Source organism: Mustela putorius, unplaced genomic scaffold, assembly GCF_011764305.1.
Source record: "Mustela putorius furo isolate JIRA1106 unplaced genomic scaffold, ASM1176430v1.1 tig00003962_pilon_pilon_pilon, whole genome shotgun sequence".
NCBI classification, from domain to species: domain Eukaryota; kingdom Metazoa; phylum Chordata; class Mammalia; order Carnivora; family Mustelidae; genus Mustela; species Mustela putorius.
In genome coordinates, this window is record NW_025422106.1 from 19,377,342 (window position 1) to 19,400,830 (window position 23,489).

The 23,489-nt window shown below is 54.6% G+C and overlaps 1 protein-coding gene across 1 annotated transcript in view; it reads right to left on the reverse strand.

Moving 5' to 3' along the window:
- Positions 1–238: 238 nt before the first annotated feature.
- Positions 239–23,489, reverse strand: part of LOC101690806 (collagen alpha-2(I) chain-like) — a 28,592-nt gene continuing 5,341 nt past the window's right edge. Inside the window, exons 4-8 of the mRNA XM_045070295.1 lie at positions 19,214–19,319; positions 18,805–19,128; positions 4,169–4,374; positions 1,779–1,836; positions 239–1,143 (exon numbers count right to left, since the gene is read on the reverse strand). Of these exons, the coding sequence (XP_044926230.1) occupies positions 1,012–1,143; positions 1,779–1,836; positions 4,169–4,374; positions 18,805–19,128; positions 19,214–19,319 (826 nt within the window). The 3' untranslated portion in view covers positions 239–1,011. The remainder of the gene's footprint in view (positions 1,144–1,778; positions 1,837–4,168; positions 4,375–18,804; positions 19,129–19,213; positions 19,320–23,489) is intronic.

The window sequence follows — 23,489 nt, forward strand, 5'->3', positions numbered from 1 at the left end:
GCAGCGTGATTCTACACGCCCCCTCCCCAAGCAGTCTGAAGTCGTTTATTAAAGGACCCCCACGCACCCAGCTGCATCACTGCCCTCCTTTGTGTTCCTAGTGCAAGCCACAGGAGCCCTCAGCTGTGTGACCTTGGACAAGTCATTCTACCCTCCTGACCCTTGGCCTCCTCAACTGTGAAGTGAGACTGATGTCTAGGCACAAAAATGTAAACGTATGCCTACACAAAGACCTGGGTTCAGTGTTCAAAACAGTTTTATTCATAATAGTCACAATCTGGGAACAGCCTGACTATCCACCATCTTATAAAGGTTGCACAGTTGGACGACTGCCTTCGGCTCAGGTCATGATCCCGGAGTCCCAAGATCGAGTCCCGCATCAGGCTCCCAGCTCCAGGGGAGTCTGCTTCTCTCTTTGCCCTTCTCCTCACTCGTGCTCTCTCTCCCTGTCTCTCTCTCAAATAAATAAATAAAATCTTTAAAAAAAAAAAAAAAAAGGTTGCACAAACTCGTACATCCCCACGGTAGAAGGCTCAGAAGTAAGGCATGAACTACTAAGGCACACAGCATGGGTGAAATCTCAAAGACATGCGGAATGAAGCCAGATGCAAAAGAGTATACACTAAACGATCATATTTATACGAAATTCTAGAAAATACAAAATCAATCTCTACAACCAAGGCAGATCAGGGGTGGTCCCAGAGCTTGAAATGTTCTCTATCTCAATGGCAGTAGACAAAATGGGTAGGTTTTATGGCATGTCAAGTATACCTCAGAACTGATTTATCAGGACCCTTTCTAAGACAAAAACCCAACTCAGGATGATTTGAGCAAAAGAGACATGCATTGGCTCATATAAACAGGTTAATCCAGAGGTGTGGTTAGCTTCAGGTATGGCTGGATCCAGGGGCTCGCTGACATCCAGACAGCCTATTCTCTCCATCTCTGAGCTTTTTCTTCTTTGTTGGCTTCAACCTCAAGTAGAGAACAGGATGGTGACCAGCCATTCCATCAACCTGGCAAATCGCACAAAAAACAAATGCCTCTTTCCCCACAGTTGCTGCAAAACCTCCAAGGGGCACTCTCCGTGTCCATCCTGGGATCCATGCCTGCCTCTAAAGCTGAAAGGGGTGAGAGGTGATCCTGGGAAGGGGAAGAGGGATTTATCAGGAGAAAGAGATGTAGACGCTGGGTAGGGAAAGCCAACAGATGGCCATCGCATTTTACCAAATCCCCAGGTGGTGGTGGTATTGTCCATTCCTACCTCCAGCCACCCCTACAAGGGCCAGGCATTAGGAAAGGGGCCCAAACTCATTCAAGGCTCAAGCGTGCTTTTCTGCGAAGTCACAGCCTGCCTGTTAGTTCGATACGAGAGTCAAAACAGAAAGCGAGCACTAATCTCTTCCCCACCAGCCATGGCAAACAGAAGGCCCTTCCTGCCTGTGCTGGGCTGTCTGCACCCAGCGAGGAGGAGGAGCTCTGCCACAGCTCCTCTGGCCCAGGCCCAGAGGGAACGCCTTGCAGTTGGCGTCCGGCCTTGCAGGACGAACGTCAAGGAGGGGAAGGAGGCCTCCATGGGCTCTGGGTCTCCGCGGGCCTGACCTGAAGGAACCGCAGCATCTCAAGCCCGAGCCATCCTCCCTACAGGGTCCAGCCAGGGCAGGAGAGCCAGAGAGGAAGAGGAAGAGGAAGGAAAGGTCATCTCTGTGGGGCTAAGGACAGAAAGCACCAATCCAACACACTGAGATCCAACCTCACTTCCTGAGCACGGTACCCACATTAAGAGAGCATCTTCTCCATGTTAGACACCTCCCAGGGTTCTCTGCTGGAGTCCTCCTAGAAGGGGTGAGAAAGGGAGCAACGACTTTGTATTTGCACTCAGACACATGTCTACAGGGCCCTGTTATGCCCATTGACCAAATGAGGCAACAGACTCAGTAGTGGGGGGCTTTACCCAGGATCCCGAGGTAAATGGCTGCCCCTGATCAGATTCCAGGGCAAAGGACTATCCCCACTACCCCACCCCCAGCCCCCCACCCCCTGGCACTCCCCAGTTCCAGGAGCTCAAAGCTCTGGCCTCAGCCTGATCGTTCGAGGCTGTGAGTTGAACTGAGTTTATTTCTGACCCGGTAAGCCAAGGCTGCTTAGGGCCATCTCCCAACCCAGTCAGTCCCCCAAGGAGCTTGGGCAAGGAAAGCCTGAGCTGAGGTCCACTGCCCTGTTTCCCACCGAGGTGCTGGCTGAGTCTGTCTGCCCAACCATCCTGTTTTCTGGGAAGCAGGTTAAATGGATGTCATTGCCAAGAGCGTGGTCTGCTGCAGAACAGCTGGTAGGGGGCAGGGGGAGAGCCCGACTGGGGAGGAGAGAGCCAAGGCCAACAAGGGTAGATGTGACCAAGGCCCAGGTCCTCGTTGCCCAAGAAAGCCCGTGGGCCTGACCCAGAGCTGCTGGGCTCTGGGAAAGCTGTGTTCTCAGCTCCTAGCCGCACCCATCATGTTTGAGGCAGGCTAGCCCTCCAGCTCTGCAGACGGGTCCAGAAACAGCCGACGGCTTCCTGGAGCTCACAGTGTGCCTGCCCATGACTTCCCCGCACTGGCAGCCTGCCCGGGTGGCCCTCTGGCCAGGCTCCTGGAGACTAGCTCTGCAGGAAGGAGGGAGGGGCAGGGACAGCCTTCTGGAGACCCAGGCAACCCCCCTAGCAGGGGTCCTGACCCTGAGGGCTGCCAGCTCAGAGCAGGGTACAGATAAGCATGCCCCATGTAGGCTTGGCCCCTTCCTAGACACCCCTGTCCAGGCAAGGAGCAGGGAACTGGGGGCCTCTGCCTCACCCCCCAGCTGCTGCACCTTGGCCACGCCTCTGGTATGTTCTGAAAATGGGATTCAGTCTTTCCCTGCCCAGAGCTGGGATCCCAGGCCACACGGCAGCCTGCATGGGGGCCACTGTGGGTGCTGGCTGGCCAGGGGCACATTCCCATCAGGAAGACCTGAGGACAGGAAGCCAACCTCCCTGGAGTGCAGACACCTACCTCCTCCGTGAGACAGTAGCATCCGACCCTATGCTTAAGTATCAGTAAGCATCACGCTACGCCTGTTAGGACCATATGCTCATTACCAGTAATTATCACTGAAACCACCTGCCTCGGGAGTCTGGAACTATAGCTTTGACCCCAGCTCTGCCCCATCCCAGCTGCGTCTTCCAGTGGGCCTCTGTGCTACTCAGTGAGTAGCTACTCCGTGCTACTCTGTGCCTCTGAGTACAGAGAAAGTGCTGCCTACTGGTCACACCTCCTTGATCAGACTCTGAAGGCAGAGCCACAAGAATCTTCCAGCTCTAACGTGTGGCCATGGAGACGGACAGTTCTCCAGCTGCTTAACAGAAGAACAGCAGAGACAGATACCAGACCCTAGGTGCAACCTGCCCCATCCTTGGTAACCCAAGTCCAACCTGCCTTGCTGGGGAGGAGGGACAGGCACTGATGTTTGTAAAGGCTCCCTAGATTCTTAAGGCCACCAGGGTCTAGAAGCAGAGCAGCTGCCCACTTGGAGATCAATCAGGACAAACCCTGCCGCTCCAGCGGCATCATCAGCCCATCCCACTTGGCAAAAAGAAGAGAGACTCCGGCTCCCAAGGGCACAGGGCCATTGCTCAAATGGCTTATAAGCCTCACGCCTTTTAAAAACCCCAATCCTGCTAACTGGGTGGGGGTGTGTATGTGCATAGGGGAAAGTGCTAGAAGGATCTCTTTCATTAGCAGACATTATCTCTAGGCATGGGCATTTTTATAAGCCTTTTCAGCCTTCTGTATTTTAAAATTCTCTACAGTGGAAGGCAGTACAGTTGGGGAGGACATAGGACTCAGTTTTATTTTTCATGTACGACCTTTTAAAAAAAATTGGGGGGGGGGGCAAGCTTTTTGTTGTAAAGGAAGAGGAACACACTCAAGCATATGGAGGTTTTTGTGGGGGCAGGGAATGGAAGGGCAGGGCAAAGGGGCCTCAGGGAGGGACAGTTGATTTTAAAGTTAGCTATGAGGAATGACCAAGCACCCTACAACCATTGTAGGTGGTGAGAATCTCATTTTGCAAAAGCTCCATCCACCTCTTACCAGGCAGCCATAAACATCACTCTGCACCCTGCCCCCGCCCCCAACCTCACGTTAACCTTTACCTTGATGCTGTCCCTTCTCCTGGACAGAAGAACGCTGAGGCTCCTGAGCAAACCCAGCCGTCTAAAATGGCCTCTGGGACAGCTGGTATGGAGAGATGACCAGAGCCTAAAAAGCAAGGGGCCAGACTGGCCAGAAGGATGGTCTTGTGGTCAGGGTCCTGCAAACAGCCATCTTCTCCGGTGACCAGAGATTGTTGAGTCTGCACCTGGAAACCCAAGAAATACCTAGAGGATTAATTTCCCTTGCTGACCTGTGAGGTCGCGAGGAACTCAGGGGTGGACCCCAGGAGCTCAGAGTCCTGTCTGCTGCCTGTTCACCTCCCTGTCTGTCTATGCATGGGCAGGCCACCTGCTTGGCCTCAGCTAGGGGTGGTGGCGGCGGCGGGGATAGGGGGGCAGATTCTGTTTTGGGAACTGGGGGCCTTCTTATGAACTGGCATTCCTGCGTTGAGAGGGAAAGGTCACAAATTCTGGTATTTCTTCTCAACACCCCCCCAGCAAGCAACCCCAAATCCACCCAAGACAAGGTCTTGGCTCAGCCAACCTATCCATGGGATGAGCTGGAAACGTTAAGGGGGGGCACCTGCTGAGACGTGAGGAGCTCCTAGGAGGTGTACCTGGGACAGAGAACATCCAGCCAAGAACAAGCCAGGTGGGGGCACAGCAGGGGTTGGGGGGGAGAAGCCCTTTGAATCCACCAGGATCCTATTTTCAAAATGGCTCTCAGGGAGTGGGCTGGGCTCCCTCTGTTTTTTGAAACATAGTACGATTTCCTGCCCCTAATCGGTTCCAACTTCTCAGGAGAGCTGAGCATCCTGGCAAGCCCAACACTGCCGCTCCTGATATAACTGGCCCCCTAAGGCGCCCATCTCTGGGCCCCACACATGCCGCCAGGCTCCCAGAACCTTCACTGCATGCAAACTGGGGAGATGCTGTATTCTCCTGAGTTCCAGTCTGTGCAGGACTATCTCAATGCTCAGCCTCCACAAAAAAAAAAAAGAGAGAGAAAGAAAGAAATTGTAAAAATATGTGCAAATCAAGGCACTGGCCCAACAGAATTGTTTTTAATAATTTGCTCTCATTTCAGGAGGACAGGGGAGGACGTCCCAGTCAGACCCCAGGAAGCCCTTCCTGTCCCAGAGCTGCCGGGCGGGTGAGGAGGGGTGGCTTGGTGGCCACTGTCTGATGCATACTGCAAGAACAATAAGGATTTTTAGGGGCATTATGACTGAGTCAGAAAACACAGCTGCCCCTGAAAGTCCCTCATTTTTCTTGCTGTCCTTGAATGCTCTCCAGGTAAGTAAGCAATCCACGGGCCGGCCCAGGGGAGCCAAGGTGGAGAGGGCGTCCCCTCACCAGACCCGGGCCCGGGCCACCCACCACCCTCTGGCCCCTGAAGGCTCTGTGGGGGGTAGGGCAGCTGGCAGTCTCTGTGAGGCCAGCCTCACTGCCCCCACAGCATGCTCAGGAATGACCAGCCTTTCCTCCACCCCGAGCCAGCTCTAAACCCAGCACTTTCTGCCCACAGAGAGCGGGAGACTGGAATGCACCAGAATCCCAAGTGGCTGAGGGCAGTCCCAAGAAGCAGGGAATGCAGTAAGACCTGTGAGAAGGGTCATCTGGCCCCCGTCTTCTCCTATGGGGCGTGGACCCTCTTGTAGAGACTGAGCTCCGGCGGAGCCAAGGGAAATTCACAGGCGTGACGTGGCAATGGGAACGCAGGCGAGTCAGCTCCAGACTTCCTGGGAGGCCAGGCTAGGTCCTTAGAGAGGAGGATATGGGGGGTGGGGTGGGAGTCATAGTGGCTTGACTCCTAATACCTTCTCGAAGAACAGCTGAGAGACAAAAGACTCAGAGTCAGAGGGGACCTGAACTCTGGTCCCTCCAGCTTTGGGCTTGGTGACCATGTCTCCAAAATGGACCCAAGGGGAACTGAGCTCCCAGCGGTCTCTCCCCTTTCAGAGGCAGTAAGAGAATTTCAGTTCTCCTGTAGGAACCAAAGGGTCAGCTCTTGAAAAACCTTACCCACCTAGGTTCTGACAACTGTCCTCTTGCCCACAGCCTTCTGCCCTAAGACCACAGCCATACCCTCCTCCAGCAAAACCCAAGCTGTCCCCCACACACGAGGACCGAAGCCATCTGGACCATTCGATGACACAATGGCACCATGCTTTGCCCGTTCAGAAGCCCCAGCCTCAGGTTTGCACAACTTCTGTGTGAGCGGGTCCTGGCACCTGGGGTCCCCTGGCTCTGCTGGGGACAGAGTGAGAGGGCGAGACCCAGCTCCCGGCTTCCCAGCCACAGTCCTGTCCCCGGTGGTGCTCTGTCCCTGGTGGGAGGCAAGAAGTGCAGTGTGCGAGAAAGAGCACGCCGTGGGGTCCATCCAGCCTTCCCCTGCTCTAGCCCTTCCTCAGAGGTGGGCTCTGGAGGAGGCGACTGTGTCAGGTGGGCCTGATCAACAGGTCCCCGACTCCTACAAAAACTGCCTATGATGGGCAAAGACAGCTGTTAAGTCCCGGATGGTACTCAAGTTCAAATCCACCAGCTGACAGGCTCTGTTGGGGAGCACGGGTTGGGGGACACTGTTGGGGGGGGTGAAGGGATAATCAGAAAGGGACCAAGAAGAAAGGGGAGAGAATGGTGACAGATTGCTTTTCTTGTGGGAGGATAAGAAGGGCTTCCAGAATCAAGAGCCTGGTTTATGGTCCTTCTTTATGGGATGAGCCCTTCTGCTCCCCAGTCGAGGCAGGCCTTTGGGGCAGCAGAAGCCCCCCTCCACAGACCCTGGGATTTTTTTTTTTTTTTTAAGATTTTATTTATTTATTTTACAGAGAGAGATCACAAGTAGGCAGAGAGGCAGGCAGAGAGAGAGAGAGGAGGAAGCAGGCTCCTGCTGAGCAGAGAGCCCGATGCGGGACTCGATCCCAGGACCCTGAGATCATGACCTGAGCCGAAGGCAGCGGCTTAACCCACTGAGCCACCCAGGCGCCCAGACCCTGGGATTTTGACTCCTCTGAACCTCGTGGTACAGAATACCACCCCGCAGTAGGTAACTTGTGCCCTGAAGCCTGAATTCCACCCCCGACCAAGCCTGACACGGCACATATCCCTCAGGGGCCTGTCACCAGTGGGGCTGTGCGGCCCCGCTGTGGTGAAGGCAACCTGGTGCCACGCTCTGTTTACTTGCTGTGTGACCATGTATAAGTTACCTTGCTTCTCTGTGCCTTGGTCTTCTCATCTGTGGACAGGAATAAGCAGCCCACTTTACGGGGTGGTATGCGGGTAGAAAGGAGCAAGTATACAAAGCACTCAGCAGGTTCCTGACAGAAGTGTATCACCCTCGCCGAGCAGTTTCCCCCCTTCCCCTCAGACCCCAAGGGCAGAAGCTGGGCCAGGAGCGCCCTAGAAGTTGCCAAAGACTCACGTCCTGGAAGTTCTTCCCCTTTGGGAAGAGCACCCGGGACAGGGGTCCAGGCACAGACCTCGGGGCTTCCTGACACTAGGGTTGAGCCTTTGCCCCACACCACAGGTCCTTCCTGGTTCAGACCAAGAGGAAGTGTGCCCAGAAACCCAGCCGCCGGGCTAGAGTCTCGCCCTCGCCCAACTAGGTCATGACAACTGTCCTCTTGCCCACAGCCTTCTGCCCTAACCAAGATCACAGCCATACACTCCTCCGGCAAAAGCCAAGCTGTCCCCCACACATGAGGACTGAAGCCATCTGGACCATTCGATGGCAGGATGGTACCATGCTTGGCGCGCTCAGAAGTCCCAGCCTGAGGTTTGCACAAATTCTGTGTGAACGGGTCCTGGCACCTGGGGTGCTCTGGTTCCATGGGAGACGGAGCAAGAGGGTGAGATCCAGCCCGGCTTCCCGGCCACAGAACCTTTGCTGGGCTCTCCAACCCACTATGCTTCAGTCGGCTCCTCTGCAAGATCGGGGTACCTACCTGTTTCAGGGGTGGCTGGCAGGATTAAAGTTCATTCCTGTCAAAGGCTTAGAACTCTGCCTGGCCCAGAACATTCCATGGGGGGGAGCCATCCTGACCCACCCCCTGCTGTGGTCTCCACTCAGCTTCCCTGTTCTGGGTGACCTTTCTTTCCTGCACCCAGCGCCTCTTTCTTTCTCCCGGCTCCCCCTAACCCCATGCTTGCGAAGCAGCTTTACCTCCTGCCCCCCCCCCCCGTCCTGGGCCCCGCAGTCCTGAAACCACATACATCCCTGTCACAAGCACGGATCACCGAAGGTGGTTCCCAGGGACCCAGTCCGCTTTGCAAACAGGCTCTTTGTGTGATGCTCGGGCACCAACGCTCCAGGCCACCCACTCAGGCAGTCTCTGACGCAGGTGTTCAATAACGTGGTGAGGTCGGTGTGAGGGTGAGGGGCTGCCCCAGGTCGTGGCCAGAGACTGCCCCCCACAAGCCGTGCTAGGGGTATGAAAGTGACCCACTTAGGCACAGCGGACAGCAGAGCTCACCCCTTCCTGTTCCCCGGGCCTTCCCTGAGCCTGGCCTGTACTGATCACACATGGATGACCAGGCAGGCGCTGGGGGTGAAAAGCCATCCAGGCTTCTAGAGTCGCTGCACCGTGAGGAGGCTCCGCTCTGAGTGTGGCGTCCCTAAAATAGCCAGCAACCCACAAAACCATGGTGGAAGGAAAAAGAAAAGCCAAGCAGAGTTATCAGCCCTTGTTTGGAATTTGCTTTAGAAAGAAATGTGCCAGTTCCACCCTGCCGAGGGAAGGAAGTGGTCAGGCGCAGGGCAAGAGTCCCGAAATGTCTTGGGGGAAGCCCCCCTCCAGAGAAGCTACTGAGCACACAGACGGTGGGTGCTGGGGCCTGCGGCAGAGGCCGGCTGAGACAGGGTGGTCCTGGGGCCTGGAGGGGCGAAGCACGCTTCAAGGCAGGGGCCAAGCTTCCCCAGCAGAGTGAGCTGGGTCAGGCCAGGTGGAGGGTCGCTGGTGCTCCGGCTCTGGGGAGCCAGCCTGCAGGCCCTCCTTCCAGCACCCACCCCGTCAGCTCCAGGACAGCTGCTCTGGAGGTGGAAGCCTGAGGGCTCGTTGGCCCGGAGCCTCTGCGGTGGGAGAAAGCCTTCCTAGACGTGGGGGCCCCATCCCTCCCTATTGGCTGTCCACAGGCTGGGATGAACAAAGCCAGGAGACCCGTATTCATCCATCAGAATCCCTAGGTTTATGATAACCAATCTCTCTCAGCCAGAAATTCTTTTGCTAAGAACACCTCAGCTCCTGAATGCTTACACTCACCCCTTCTGCTCCCCCCACCCCGCCCCACAAACTCTCTAGCCCTGCCTGGCCCAATGCCGACTGACCAGCGTGCCTTGGGGTTGGCTCAGCACCGCCCCCCAAAATTCATCAGCGAGTGGAGGTCCAAGTGCCCAGGGGCAAGGCTGGCCCGCAGCCTGAGCGCATCTGCCACACAAACACCCACGGCCGCTAATGAGGCTGCTTCAGGGAGACGGCTCCCTCCTCTCATCCACAGCTCCAGACCTTCTGGAAGAACCAAAGCCAGGCGTGGGTTGTCCATCAGAGCCACAGCTTTTATCTCTTTAAGGGAGTCTCCACGGGGGAGGGAAACAAGAGAAGCCGAGAAGGCATGCAGACAGCTCAGCTAACCGTACAGAAAAGAAGAGTCTAGGTTTAAAGATGCCTTTCTCCTTCGCACAGGGGTTGGCAGACCGGGGGTCGGGGGCCCAACCCAGACCCCTTCTTGTTTCTGTATCTAGTTTTATTACAACACAGGTGTAGTCATTCAGGCAGCATCGACAACTGCTTTCACACGGAAAGAGAAGAGCAGAGTTGCCACAGGGAGCAACCCTTTTTGGCTCCTCCCAGGGCAACTTCGCCGACACCTGCTTCCGGTGAGTATTCACTCAGGACCTAGTGTGCTCCACAGAGAATACAACAGTGAGGAAAACCTCACTGGAGGTTTTCTGGATGTCTCCGGAGTCTGAGGCCTGATGAGGGAAGGGCTCTGAGGACCGTTGAGGCCTGCTGCTAGGGTGTGCTGAAGGAGAAACACACCCCAGAAAGGCTGGGGCCCTAACCACCCCCCAGCCCACCGCTGGGCTTGGACTCAGACCTGCGCGCTCTCCCCTGGAGCCCTCAGACCACACATATTTCAGAATTTTCCAGGGTTTAAAAAAGCCATGAGGTGCGCATACCGCCTGTTTTGCCACACCCCAGCAGGGCAGCACCCCTAATGGAACACACTCATCTCTCTGTAGTGAAACCACACATACTCACACTGCCCGAGAGAGAGAGGGACTCTCTAATATCGTGGGTCAGGTTTTCCCACGATATTAGTTATAACAACAAACTTTTGGTTTGCAGTTTTCTTGCATTTGGAATTTCACCTAAGGACCAGGAGCCTGCACCCAAGAACAGCCAGAAAGGACAAAAGCTGGGTCTTGGCTTCATTCCCCAAAGACCGCCCCACAGCCACCAGGCACTAAAGCAAGCACTCAGGAGGCATACAACAATACAAACTAAATGAACTAGATCACCAGAACGTTCTTCCTCAAAGAACAGCCACTAACATTACTGCGGACAAATGTCTAAAAGTAGTATCTGAACCCTGGCTTCATGGACCTGCTCCACTGTCAGAAGAACTGACATAGACGAGAAATGTTTCCAATTCTATTTACCTGAAATAAGGAAAATGAAACTGTTGTCTGGACACTGCAGCTGCCACATGGGAAGGCACATGAGGTGTTCTGTGGGGAACAGGTGAGGGGGTGATAGCCAAAACGGAAAACACATGATTTTCTCCCTCTGTGGGGGTACTTGCTCCAAACCTCCCTGTGGTTAAAGTTCCATCTGGAAATGTACAATAATTTATATCATCCCAAGTTCCTAACAGCTAATTAGAAAAATGTACTAATTAGGTAATCTGGTTTCAGATGTCCTAATTATATTACTTTGGAGAAGTAAAAAAAAAAAAAAAAAAAACACCCAACAACCCAGTATAGATTATTCTTACGTATATATAGTTCAACAGCACTTCTTCCAGAGTGTAAAACATCCAGAAAGTCTAGTAAGTCTGAAAAACCAAAACCCTCAAACCTTACAATAGTCATACCAGAAGAATATTTTAATACCCATTATCTATAAACAGTGGAATCATCTATGAAATGCAGCGTTTCTGCGGTAAAGGGTGATAACTTAAAAGTATTTCAGCAGTAACTCCCATCAGCTGTCCTGGAATTAAATGGATTCCCCCCTTTTCATGCAACAGGGTTTCAGCATTCTGAAATGTCATACCCTCTGTTTCTTAACAGAGCACTCCTACAAATGACTCCCAGAAATTTCCTCATCGCCTGAGATTTCTAAACCCCAAATTGGGAAAGAGGTTCTGGGCTCCACTGATGAGCTCTGCCTAACCCGGCTCTGGGCAGATTTCTAGGAGGGATTTTACGGCGGGATTGGGAAACACGGTTAGCCTGACAAAACGTCTGGGGTAAGAAGGTGAGAGGGGATGCGGCAGAAGAGGGTCTGCACGCTGGAGAGAGCGCCTTGGATAGGGCATTCCCCCACCAAAGCCAACCACCTGGAGGGGCGTGGCCAGCGACCGTGGGCGCGGCCAGACCCACGCTCCCAACCAATCAAAGCTGCCTGCGACCTCCAGAACTATATTTAGTCAGGGCTTACTAGCCTTCAGGGGGAGGGGCTTGGGCAGGCCAAGCCCTGCCACCTGTGAGCGCGAGCGTCCGCAGCCCGGCCACCGCGGTGCAGACGTGCTAAGACACCACGACTCCTGGTGGAGAGAGGGCACAGGCATTCTCTCTGGCACTTCCTCCAGCCCTCGGCGGGGCACGTGCTGCCCATCTGACGAATACCATTTGCACGACAAGGAGGGACCATGCTGGGCACGCATGGCCTGGGCACAGGCAGAGCTGCGCAGAGCACCCGGGGCGGCACTGACAAGGGCCACTCAAGTTAGTTTCACTTTCTGGTTTTCATCCTGGGCCACCTCTCACCCTGATGCAAGAAAATATCCTCTGAATGCCAAGAGAGAAAAATCCTCAAAAACGTTCCTTGTCGTTTTCCTTTTTTTCTGAGGACACGGTTTTCCTCTGAAGACCCGGTAACAGGCTTTGGTGAAAACCCCAACTGCGTAACTTCGGTCCCCTGGGCTGTTTAGCTCTAATATGATTACACATCTAAATGCAATAAACGGGCCAAAGTGGTATTATTTTTCTGGGAAAAACCAACATCATAAAAGGGTCTTTATTGAATCAAGGGCCCGAGAACTGTTCTCTTGCCTAATTATGGCTCCCCAGTGAACGAGGCTGGGTTTCCAGGCAGGAGTCCTCACAACTCCCCAGCCCAAAGGGCAATGGGATATTTGTCACGACCTGTCTAATTACAACAAAATCCACCAAAAGGACAAAAGGGAGGATGCCAAGGTAGTTTGGCAGCAGCCCCCTTCCCCCACTCAGGCCCTGCAGACAGGGCCTCCTCCCACCTCCTTCTATTTAAGGAGCAGCCCCCCCCCATCACCACCCCTCATATTCAAGTCAGGATCTTGGACCCTGCCCCTTTCCACTGTCATTGCTTAAGTGGTTTTCCAGCATCTGACACTGCCCTTCTCTATCCTCATCTATACAGAAAAGGCCCATTGTCAAAATGTGGTCTTTTGCCAGATGTTTAACATTCAGTGATTTGCCAAGGTTAGTGTGCGTCCAGACCTGAGTGACAATGAAGGCAGGCTATCCCCAGACAGAGAAGCAGCAGAGACAGTGGGGAGGGGGGAGAGGGAGACTGAGGCCAGGGGAGGGCGAACCCTCCACATGGACCTGCTGGGAGCAAGTGGTCTGGTTGACTTTTCTCAGGTATATAGTTGGAGACTAACATTTTGCTCATATGCAAGTCCTGCTTCCAAGTTATCTGTTTAGGGCACTTGGGCGGCTCAGTCGTTAAGCACCTGCCTTCAGCTCAGGTCATGATTCCAGGGTCCTGGGATCGAGCCCCCCACAGGGCTTGGGAAGCCTGCTTCTTCCTCTCCCACTACCACTCCCTCAGCCTCCCTCTCTCACTGTCTCTCTTGAGTGTCAAATAAATAACATCTGGGGAAAAAAAAAAAACAAGTATCTGCTTAATCACCCTCAAAGTTCCAAGAGCAGAGACACATTTTTTCCCCATGTTTTTAAGCTCACCACAGCAAGCTGTGCGGGAAGAGATTCTCCCACTAACCTGTCTCTTCACATAGGCTGGAGCACAGGGACTGCATGAACCCACCCCTGGTAGAGTCAGCGACACCCTCCCCCCCACCCCAACCAGAAGCAATGACTTTCTTTTCTCCTCCCACCCCCCCTCCCCTAGCAAGGACTTGCTTTTCTCCCCATATATTCCTCCCCAGATATTAAGCCAGCAAGCAGCTTGCCAGGCTCAAGTCCTCTTTCTTGACCTCACTCGGTTGCTTCACTGGCCCCACAGGTCCTGGGATGAACTGTGGTGTCCCCTGAGAACAGCTATACCTGTGCCCCTCTCACCGTGCACACCGCCCCGGCCCCAGGTCTTTCACCCACATATCCTCATTTGATCCTCCGATCAAATACAGCCGGTGTGCTGTCATCGCAGCCAGGAAAACTGAGTCCCAAGAAGGCATGTCACTGGTCCAAGGTCACTCAGCTGAATCCATGGGAGAGCCTGGTTTCCAACTGCAAGGCCTATGCCTTTTCACCAATGCCTGCCTTCAGCAGGAAAGGATTTTGTCTTCCCCCAATCTCCTGGAAAGCCAGGTGCCATGAGCAGATAAGCAGCAATGCCACTTCTTTGTGTTTAGGAAGAATGGGGGAGGTCTATCTACCTTGCAAAGGACACAGAAACAGAGAAAACTGCAGACTGGAATGAAAGCCTCTGTCACCAAGAAGGAGAAGCTACTTTTTCCCTTGCACCCCACCCCCCCACCCCCAGGGCAGAAATCCAGTGAGAGGAAGTGAGTTTCATGAGAATGAACCACAAAGTCTTCATGGACAGATCCAAATTTCCCAGCTGCGCATCTCCTGAGTCCCTTCCCCACCCCCTCCCAACCGCAGTCCCAGGTTCCAACGCTGTGCCCTCCTCCGTGCCTCTTGGCCCAAAATGTGGTCCAGAACCGTGGAAATTAAGGCTATAAGGTGGGGGGAAATGCTGTATTCAGTCCAATTCCCCTGCTGGACAGAGAAGGGGGCTCTGGGGCCCAGAGTGGCAGAGCAGAGATTAAGATCAGGAGATGGTTCTTTCCACACAGCACCTCCCTCCCCAGTTCTCCTGGACAGCAAACACAACGGTCTGACTACAGGGCGATTTCCAAATTCCCCAGATTTCCAAATTCCCCCCAACCATGCCAAAGGGAGGAGGGAGGGAGCTGCAGAGTGGGTGAGAAGTCACCTGCTCTGGGGCCCATCTGTGAGCCTAGCCCACTGCCCAAAGGCCTCGAAAGCACTGAAGAGATTCTGGTCTTTCTCAATCACTGGTTTGAAATTAAAAAATCAGAACATCATTGAGCTATTAAAAAAAAAAAAAATAGAAGGAAGTCCAACAAAACTCTGATTTTTATTCCCATGCTGATTACCCTGCCGTGTACTTTGGAATATCAACTAATTTCCTTCCATCAATACCCCCACCCTGATTCTGTACCCTGCTTCACTGGTCCCACCAGAGTGCATTTCTCGTGCCCACTGGGTCAATGAGCGAGCAAGCCAAGAGCAGCTGTGGAAATTCACCTTTTCCGGGGCCCTTTCACAAAATGTGTTCAGTTTCAGAACCAGAGTCCCCAGGCATTTCAGGCTGGAGTTACTGCAGAGCCTATGTTCCAAGGCCGCCACGTAGGCACAGCCAGGGTACTTTTTAAAGACTCTGTGCTGGCTAATGCGGGCCCCATCCGCCTCCTGTTCACACTTGCTGGCTCCAGACCTGGGAAGTCCTACTGTACCCAGCCAGCCGGGAGATGCTGGGGAAGCCACTCCCTCTCTGAGCCTCAGCCTCCTCCACAAGAAGACTCAGAAGCCCTCAGCTGCTCTCAGAGGTAAAGGACAAATCCCAGTGGGCAGCTCAGGACCATGCCTGTCTTACAGCTATAACCCAGCCCGGCTCCATCCCCTGCACGGGGCTGGTAGACAAGAAAGCCTGAGCCCAGGGAAGAGGTTCCCAGGCATGAGCCCCACCTTAAGATCACAAAACTGCTGTTCCCAGTGGGTTAAGTAACTTGCCCAAGGCTACACATTAGACAGCAACAGAGACAACCTTGCAACTGGCCAGACCCACCAGCATGAGGTCTCCATCACTCTGCACCCTTCTCAACAGACACGTATACACACGCAGATTCCAAATAAGAGAGCTGAGGAAAGGAGCACCAGTCAAAAGTCCACTGGTGTGTGCCCGGCACTGAACCTCCATTTTTCCTATACAGCTCACCACGCCGTGACGACACAGGTAGTGAACTCTCATTCACAAGGGAAGTAATGGGCACAGAGAAGTTACTGGTCCAAGGCCACTCAGCTGGCAAGTGGCAGTTAGGACTCCCAACTCAAGCCCATCTGGACCCCAGGTCTGTCTTCATGACCCTCACACTAGGCTGCTTCCAGAAACGCCCTTCGCAGAACCCAAGCCGACCCCTGGCTTCTCAGACAACTCTTTCCAGAACCTATCACTATTAGGAGCGCTGTTCTTTTGTACAGAGGAACTGAGCCACGCCCCAGACTGGCCAGGCAGCAAATCTACTCGGTGCAGGAGTGAGGGCCACGCAAAGTGCAAAGCAGGGGACAGAATCCTGACCTTCGCTGGGCGTTCAAAAAGCTTGGCTTTTAGGCCAAGGAGCCCGAGGGAGACCTGGAGAAGCAGCTCAGATGCCACTCCCAGGAATGGCCACCAGGGAAACGCTGGAGGTATTTCTAACTATCCTAACTTTCAGAGAGGCTAGGACATTGATGGCTGACACGAGAGGGCTGTCTTCTCCCAACCCTTCTGTTGCCAATCTTGATCCTGCTGGACAAAAACGGATCTTTAATCTTTCATAGGTTGGGACTGGATTTTTCTTTAAAAAAAAAAAAAAGGCGCTGCAAGGGCAAGGTTAATTATTCACCAGGCTGCAATCTACTTAAGAGTTGAGGGAATACAAGTTTCCTCCCAGGAGGCAGGACCAGGAGTCCAGCTGGATTTTAAGTCTTCTGTGGGTCACCCTGGGGGTCTGATTGAAACCCGTCCCTCCCACCAGCTTTCCACTTCGAATTCAGACACTTCCAGAAGACCACTCCAGGGCACACAAATCTGCCCATGTCAGCCACTTTCCCTTGGAGCTCAGAGGGACCTGGCTAACAGGGAGGGAGGGACTCGAGGGAGGGGTGGGGGTGGGGGGCATCTGTTTCAGGAGACTATGAGAATTCAAAAGGGACAGCAAAATCCAAAGGCTCTCAACCAAAGACCAATTCCTAAATACAACACAATAAAGCACAAATCAGCTGCTGAAGGCCAGGCCAGTGCACTGTGTTGCCGATTCAGTCACACTTTGCAAAGGAAAAATCCCAAGAAGGAAAAACGTAATCACTCACTTCCCCCAAAGCAATGAAACACTAAGGCATTTCCTAAAAAGCCCTAAAACCCAGGTCAGCCCCAGTTACGCCGGAGGGGAAACTGCCAGCCACCTGAACCAGGCCAGGAGAGCTGGGGACACTGCTTATTCCCATGTCTATCCCCTCCAGGGTGGCTGCAAATCAGCTTTTTTGCATCCAATCACTCCAGGCCAATTCTGCGACCACAACATTCTGGAGATTTCCATGGACTTCATTTAGTTTAAGAGACTCATCCCCAGGGCCGGGACAGGCATGGGTTCAAAGGGAGAAAACTGTTTTCCCAACCTGGTTTAGTACTCTGAAGAGGAGACTGATTTTCTTAAATAGGGTAAGGCCTCCTGCTGAAGCTCCCACCAGCCTGCTCCCAGACTCTTTTGCCTCAAAAAGGAGAATTTAAGGTACTTGTGCATTTAGATGTAAGACCAAACTTTTTCCCATAGTTCTGGCATCTGTGCTTACACTAATTAGGGCACACAGGACAAAGCTCACACTTGAAAACACACAGGCTGACGACAGAGCAAGGCTGTGCCCACTCCTGGACTCAACATGCCCAACCTTGCCCCAGTGACCCCACAGCCCATAGGGTCCCCTCACCCCGACACAGCCACCCAAACATGGAAAGCAGCTACACTGGGTTCCAGGAAAGCCCACTCTATACTAAGCCCACAGAAGCCTGTGGAAAAACCTTCCAGATGGGGTCTTTGCACAACTTTCAGAGAGGCGGGCCAACCTGGCTGGGCTGCTTTCTCCCTCAGCCTCCTCCTACTTCTAGAAAACCCTCCAGTTTTCCCAAGTCAGGCAGAAGGGTGCCCCAAGGTGCCCCGTTTTGTCAGCCTGCCCTTCACAAAGCTCAGTTCCCAAATGTTCCCAAATGTTTTTCTCAAGGCCCCCGCCACCCAGAGAACCAAGACACAATATAAATAAAAATAAACTAGAAGTTCCAACACCCAACAAACTCGAAGTTTCCGGGGCTGGGTGGGCTTTTTTCTTTTGGAGGGCTAGAACAAAGTGACAGGGCAGAGGGTTTAAGAGGCATAAAACTTGACTTGGGCGGTCAACATTAGGTGGCACAGGATCAGGGAACAAAAGAACACTCCCACAAAGATGCATCTTTGAAGAAAAGACGGTGGGAGGGAGGGGCAGCAGGGGCTTCCCCCTCCACCGAGGCTAAACCGCCACATCCCGTCCAATCTCCCCACTCGAGAGACAATTCCAGAAATAGGGCGATCCTCCCCACTTTCACGCTCAAGGTACCTGCTCTGGGAAGTACGGCAGGACAAAGCTACCGCCGGGCGTGGGGAGCCGGGGAACAGGACGCTGTGTCTCCCCGCACCCCATGTCCGCCCTGGCGGGAACGAGCTCCACCCGAAGAACACCGACCCGACACCGACCGCACACAGTGACTGACTTAAAGTTCTGAGCACGTTCCCACTGTTCCTGCGAAGCACAGGGATCCCTCGAATCTGCCCAGAGAGCCCGCACCGAGCGCCCCTTGCCACCCCCTCTCCAGAGTGGCCCCGGGAGGTGGCCACCGGCAGGGGTCCACACTCCCGCCTGGGTTCGGCTCCTGCCGTGCCTGCCTGTAGCTTGGGAGAAGCCGCCGGTCCTGAGGGCCGAGGACTGGGACTTTGTAGGCCAGTTGAACCGACACCCTCATCTCGCCCGCAAAGACCCAGCCCTCAGCTCCCCCGCGTCTCCGAGTTCGGTTGCGGGCGCGTCCCCGACGGGCTTCCTTGGGCTGGATCCCGCCACCCGCTTTCCAAGGCGCTCTGCTCTGCCGAAGCTCTTTCCCCCAAGCGGCGTCCGCCAAAGAAGGTACCCGCCCCGCCCGACCACGGCCCGCGGGCTCCGAAACCAGCTCCCGAAGAGTTACACGACGTTCGGCGCCGCGGCTTCCAGGCCACCGCGGCGCAGGCCGAGGAACAGCGCTGGGCGTGGGGGTGCTGCGGGGACCCAGCCTTCCCTGATCCCGCACACCCAGCCAAGAGCACTGGAGTCACACAACGAGAAACTTCGCCCCGATCCCACACCGCGCCCGCGAGGCCCAGCTCCGCGCCCCCTCGGTTACCTGAGCTCTGATCCGCCGGGCTGGGGCCGAGCCGCGGGCAGGGCACCTCCCACCGCAGGCCGCGCCCTCCCGCACCGCAGAGCCCGGGTCGCCACGGCCGGGGGTCGGGGAAGTAGCTGCGGCCGGACTCTGCGCCCCGACGTCCCGCTGTCCCGCGCTCGCGGGGCCAGGGGTCGGGGCCTCGCTCAACCTGCCGAGACCCGGGGCCGCTGCCGCCCCCTCCGCCCCCGCCAAAGACCGCGAGCCCGGCGCTGCGGGGAGAAGAGCTGGGCGGCGAGACCCCTCGAAAGTTGAGGGGAGTTCCGCCCGCTCGCTGGGCCCTAGCTAGCTCCACGTGCTGGTGACACATCAGGAAGGCTGCGCGTCCCGCGGCTCCCGGCGAGCGGACGCGACCAGCGCCCGCCCGCACCGCCTCCCGGAGCCGAGCGGACGGCGCCCCGCCCCGCCCCGCCCTCCGCCCGCCCCCCGGCGGCACCGCCCCCGGCCGCGGCGCCCGCTCCCGGCTGCGGCACCCGCTGGAGGACACACGGGCGGGGGCGGGGAGGTGGCTTGGGTGCCCCTCTCCCGGACTGCCCGAGCCGCCCCAGGGGTCGAGTCCGGACGCGAGGGGCCCGACTCGACAGTTTCGAGTGCCTTCGTCCCAGTCACGCAGCCCTTCCCGCCCCCGAGCTCCAGTAATTTTCCCTTTTCCTCCTCTGACCGGTCCGAGCGGCTGCCGGCGCGTCCTCCCGCGAAGGCCGGCGCGGAGAGCCCCCTGCCGGCCACGCTGCTCCTAGGCCGTGTCCCCGCCCGGGTGGAGCTCTCCGGCGGCCGGCCTCAACCTCCCCATTTGGAACCCGGAGCCATCCAGACGCTTCCTGGGGCCTTGCGTGGCCAACCAAGATAATAAATGTAAAGCGCCAAGCGCAACGGTACCCCGCAGCGTGCTTTGTAGAGAGGTTAATTTTGTGTTTTCTACCCATCCCCACCCCCTCTTCCAGTTGCCTGCAGACCACCTCTTCTCCTGGCTCTGCTTTCCAAAAACCCGATCTCCTTTAGCGGGACTGTGGGGAGGAAGGGTGGTAGAGAAAAACTGAGAGGGCTGGCGACAGCTTTCCCAAGATTGGAAAGGGGTCAGAAGTCAGCGGAATCCCCTTTGTGGGGAACTGCTGACCCACTCTCTCTAGAAACGCCAGGACGTCGGGGAGTAACGGCCTGTCTCATCTGAGAGTGATCTGGGGCATCCGCGGGCCTCTGCCAAGATGCCTACCCTCAAGATGGCCAGGATTCCAGGGAACATGGAGAAGGAAGTAAGAGGGAATGATGGAAAAGCCCAGATCACCACTGAGATGCAGTACCCCCTGCTTCTCTTCCGTTGGAGCTGGAGTCTGATTTAATTTAAAGAAAATCACGAGACATACCTGTTTGTGGCCTCATCTAGATATTGGCTATGTTCCTGTCTTTTTCATGGCCTCACCAACCCAAAACATGCCTTAAAACCTCACTGTGATGGAAGAGAAGTGCTTTATCTGCTCAGTTGGCCAGCTCCCTCCATGCAGGGGAGAGTCTGGGGCTGGACAGACAGAAGTGCCGGAGCTGGAGCTCCCAGGAGAGAGCAGCTTTGGGAGGGATGGAGGGCAGATGGTGGCCAGGTGTGGGCAGAGGTGCTCAGTGCTGGGGCAGGGTGAGCAGTGGGCCCCAAGTGTCTATAATCCCTGTTTTGTGGGAGCCTAGGATTAGAAGGGAAGAAAGAGGAAGATGCACTGACATTGCTGGGGATGCTGCCGGTGCTAGAGGGGCCTGGGGTTCATGCTCTGCTTTTTCTTCCCCTTTTATTGCTCTCTCTAAATCTGACAAACCCTTTGGATCTCGGAGCCTGGAGGGGCCTGGAGGAGCCGGTGCCCTGGGGGGATGAAAGGGCAGGGATGTAATGGGTTTACCCCAGTGCTGATCCCAGAGAAGCCCGCAGAAGATTAAGATTTGCTCCCTGAGCTTGAAATCTCCCTGCTACCCCCTGACCACATCAAAGCGCATGGCCGTAGGGGGCACCTAATCCCATCAATGGAATCAAAGCTGGACTAGAAAAGAGATTCCGCGGAGTTTGTGGCAGCTCACTAGACAAAGTTAGATGCTGGGCTCTGGCCTCCTCCACTGGGAGTAACATCCCCCAAAAGATCCAGAGCCAGTTCACAAGCAGACAGGGGCTGTCCTTGAGGGGGCCACAGTGGGAAGGTCAACCCCAAGGACTAGAGAAGCTGGGCACTGGGCCGGGGCTGGTCTGCATCTCACAGTTCCTCCAAACTGTACTTTGAGCCAAGTGCTTTCACCGTGACGCACCCGTGTCCCCAAGCACAGCGCTCCTGTGTGTGACAGGTAGAAAAAAATGTGATGTGTATTTTTCAATGTCAATGTCATGAATATCGTCACAATGATGGAAAAAAATGGTTAGTGAGAAGGTTCACAGCCAAGTATTAAGTCTCTACTATTAGAAAAGGTATTCCGGGGGGCACCAGGGTGGCTCAGTTGTTAAGCGACTGCCTTTGGCTCAGGTCATGATCCCCCAGTCCTGGGATCGAGTCCTGCATCGGGCTCCCTGCTCAGTGGGAATCCTGCTTCTCCTTCTCCCACTCTGCCTGCTTGTGTTCCCTCTCTGGCTGTCTGTCTCTCTCTCTCTCTCTCTCTCATCAATAAATAAGTATTCTGATATGGCTAAAATGGGGACAGTTCGTAAGTTAGAAAGACATCCCTTCGAACCATCTTTATAGAAACATTGTCTAAGGGCAGTGACTTTCAAACTTCTAGTCATGCCCCATGGTAGGAAATATCTGTACCTACTTATGTATATAAAATGTCTCATGAAACAATTCTTATGCACATGACAGTCTTCTTATCCTAGCCCATTCTGTCCCCCCCCCCAAAAAAAATGCTACTCGAAAGCTGTTAAAATGTCTTTGACGATCCACTCATGTACCTTCGGCAATTTGAAAACTACCGCCTTCAAGAATGTGCCCAGATGAGCTAGCTCTCAGTGAGAAATTTCTAGATGCCAAGACCCTTGGCTTCTCCTTAGGTTCTCACACTGACCCTTAGATGGGTATTATCATTGCCCACATTTTGTAGATGGCATTATGTGCCAGGGTCACCACAGTGAAGTACAGGCCTGAGAGCAGCCCCTCTCTGCCCAGTTCCTCCCTGGTATGGTGCACCTTCCATCAGCTGCTCTGGGGAAGCCGCTCAGAAAAGCCCAGCAGCCAGGGTCATTCATGCTACCTTTGCTCTTCTCTCTCTTCTCTCCCACGGTAGTCTGTCTCTCCAAGACTCCTCCGTGCTTCTGCTCTTTTTGCACCCCCTCCCCCACAGATGACCCCTCGGAGTCAGGCTCTTTAGCAAGCCAGCCTCAGAGCCCTTAAGGGGTGGGGGGAGGGGAGGGTGTGATGCGACACCGACATTCTTACAGTCCCAGACACTCTGACAGACTCCTGCCCACATCCATCTCCGTGGCTGGGAGGACAAAATCTTACAGAGCTGGAGACACTGACCTTGTTCTCTCCTCCCTCCCCCATTCTAGATTCTTCCCTAGGACTTCCTCGGCTCCCTATTTTAAACTGCAGCCCCCTTCCCCGCCACATCTTATCCCCCAACCTCCCTTTTTTACCTTCCCATAGCCCCTTCCCCTCTAAAGTGCCACATATTTTGCTCATTTGAGTATCTATTCTGTCTCCCTGCTGATCTTTGCCTCCAACTCCCAGAATATAAGCTCCACAGGGGTAGGAATTTCTGTCTCATACATTACTGTGTCCCAGTGCCTCACACATAATGCACACTCAGTAAATATTTGCCAAATGCCTTTCAGTCCTGCCTACACTGCCCTGAGAACCCAGCTTTGCTATTATTGGATGGGCTTGACTGCCCCAAACCCTCCCTAGGGGCCCCCTGGGGCTGAGCCACACAGAGGCACTCCCTCCAACACTTACTGATTTCCCCAGTTTCCTCTCAGTGGGCCACCATACCCCCCCAGGACCAAAGGGTCAACATTGACAGTGACCTCCAATGCCCAAACCATGCAAGGTAGTTAATATCCACCTTGTGCTGCGGTATTGATTCTCAGCTGAGAACTTGAATAGCAACCCACAAAGCCTTATGAAGTGGCAAGGCCTTGGTGAGGGGAGAGGGTGGGGGAACACCAGTCTACCCAGAAACTGGGCTGACAGAGATGCAATGATTTACCCAAGGTCACTCTATGCTGCATTCTTTCCGCTCAACTTCTGCCTCTGGACCACCCAGCCTCTATTAGAGGCAATGTCCACGGTCCCAGACTGTACTGGCTTCTTTCCAGCTTCCTGCCATCAGTCAGAAAGAGCTCTGTGACAAGACACAGTATATTCCGTTCAGATGGCAATCTACATGCATTCTCTTTCCCAGGCCAGATGGCTTGGCCAGAGGGGAGTGCCCCAGAGCTCAGGAGAAAGACAGGCTGGGCATAACATCTTTGCTGCTGAGAATCTACCCCCGGGATCACTGGTCCTGTTGTCCACATCTGGAGCCTGTTTCAGTTCCTTGTGCCTGTGCCACCTTCGATCAGTTATTCTCTGCCCCTGGGCCTCTGTGTCATCGCTGACAGAACTAGAATGGGATTTTCTCTGTGGTTTCTCCCAGTTTGCCTATTCCTTAACTATAGGAAAAGAAGTTGCTGACTTTTTTTTTTT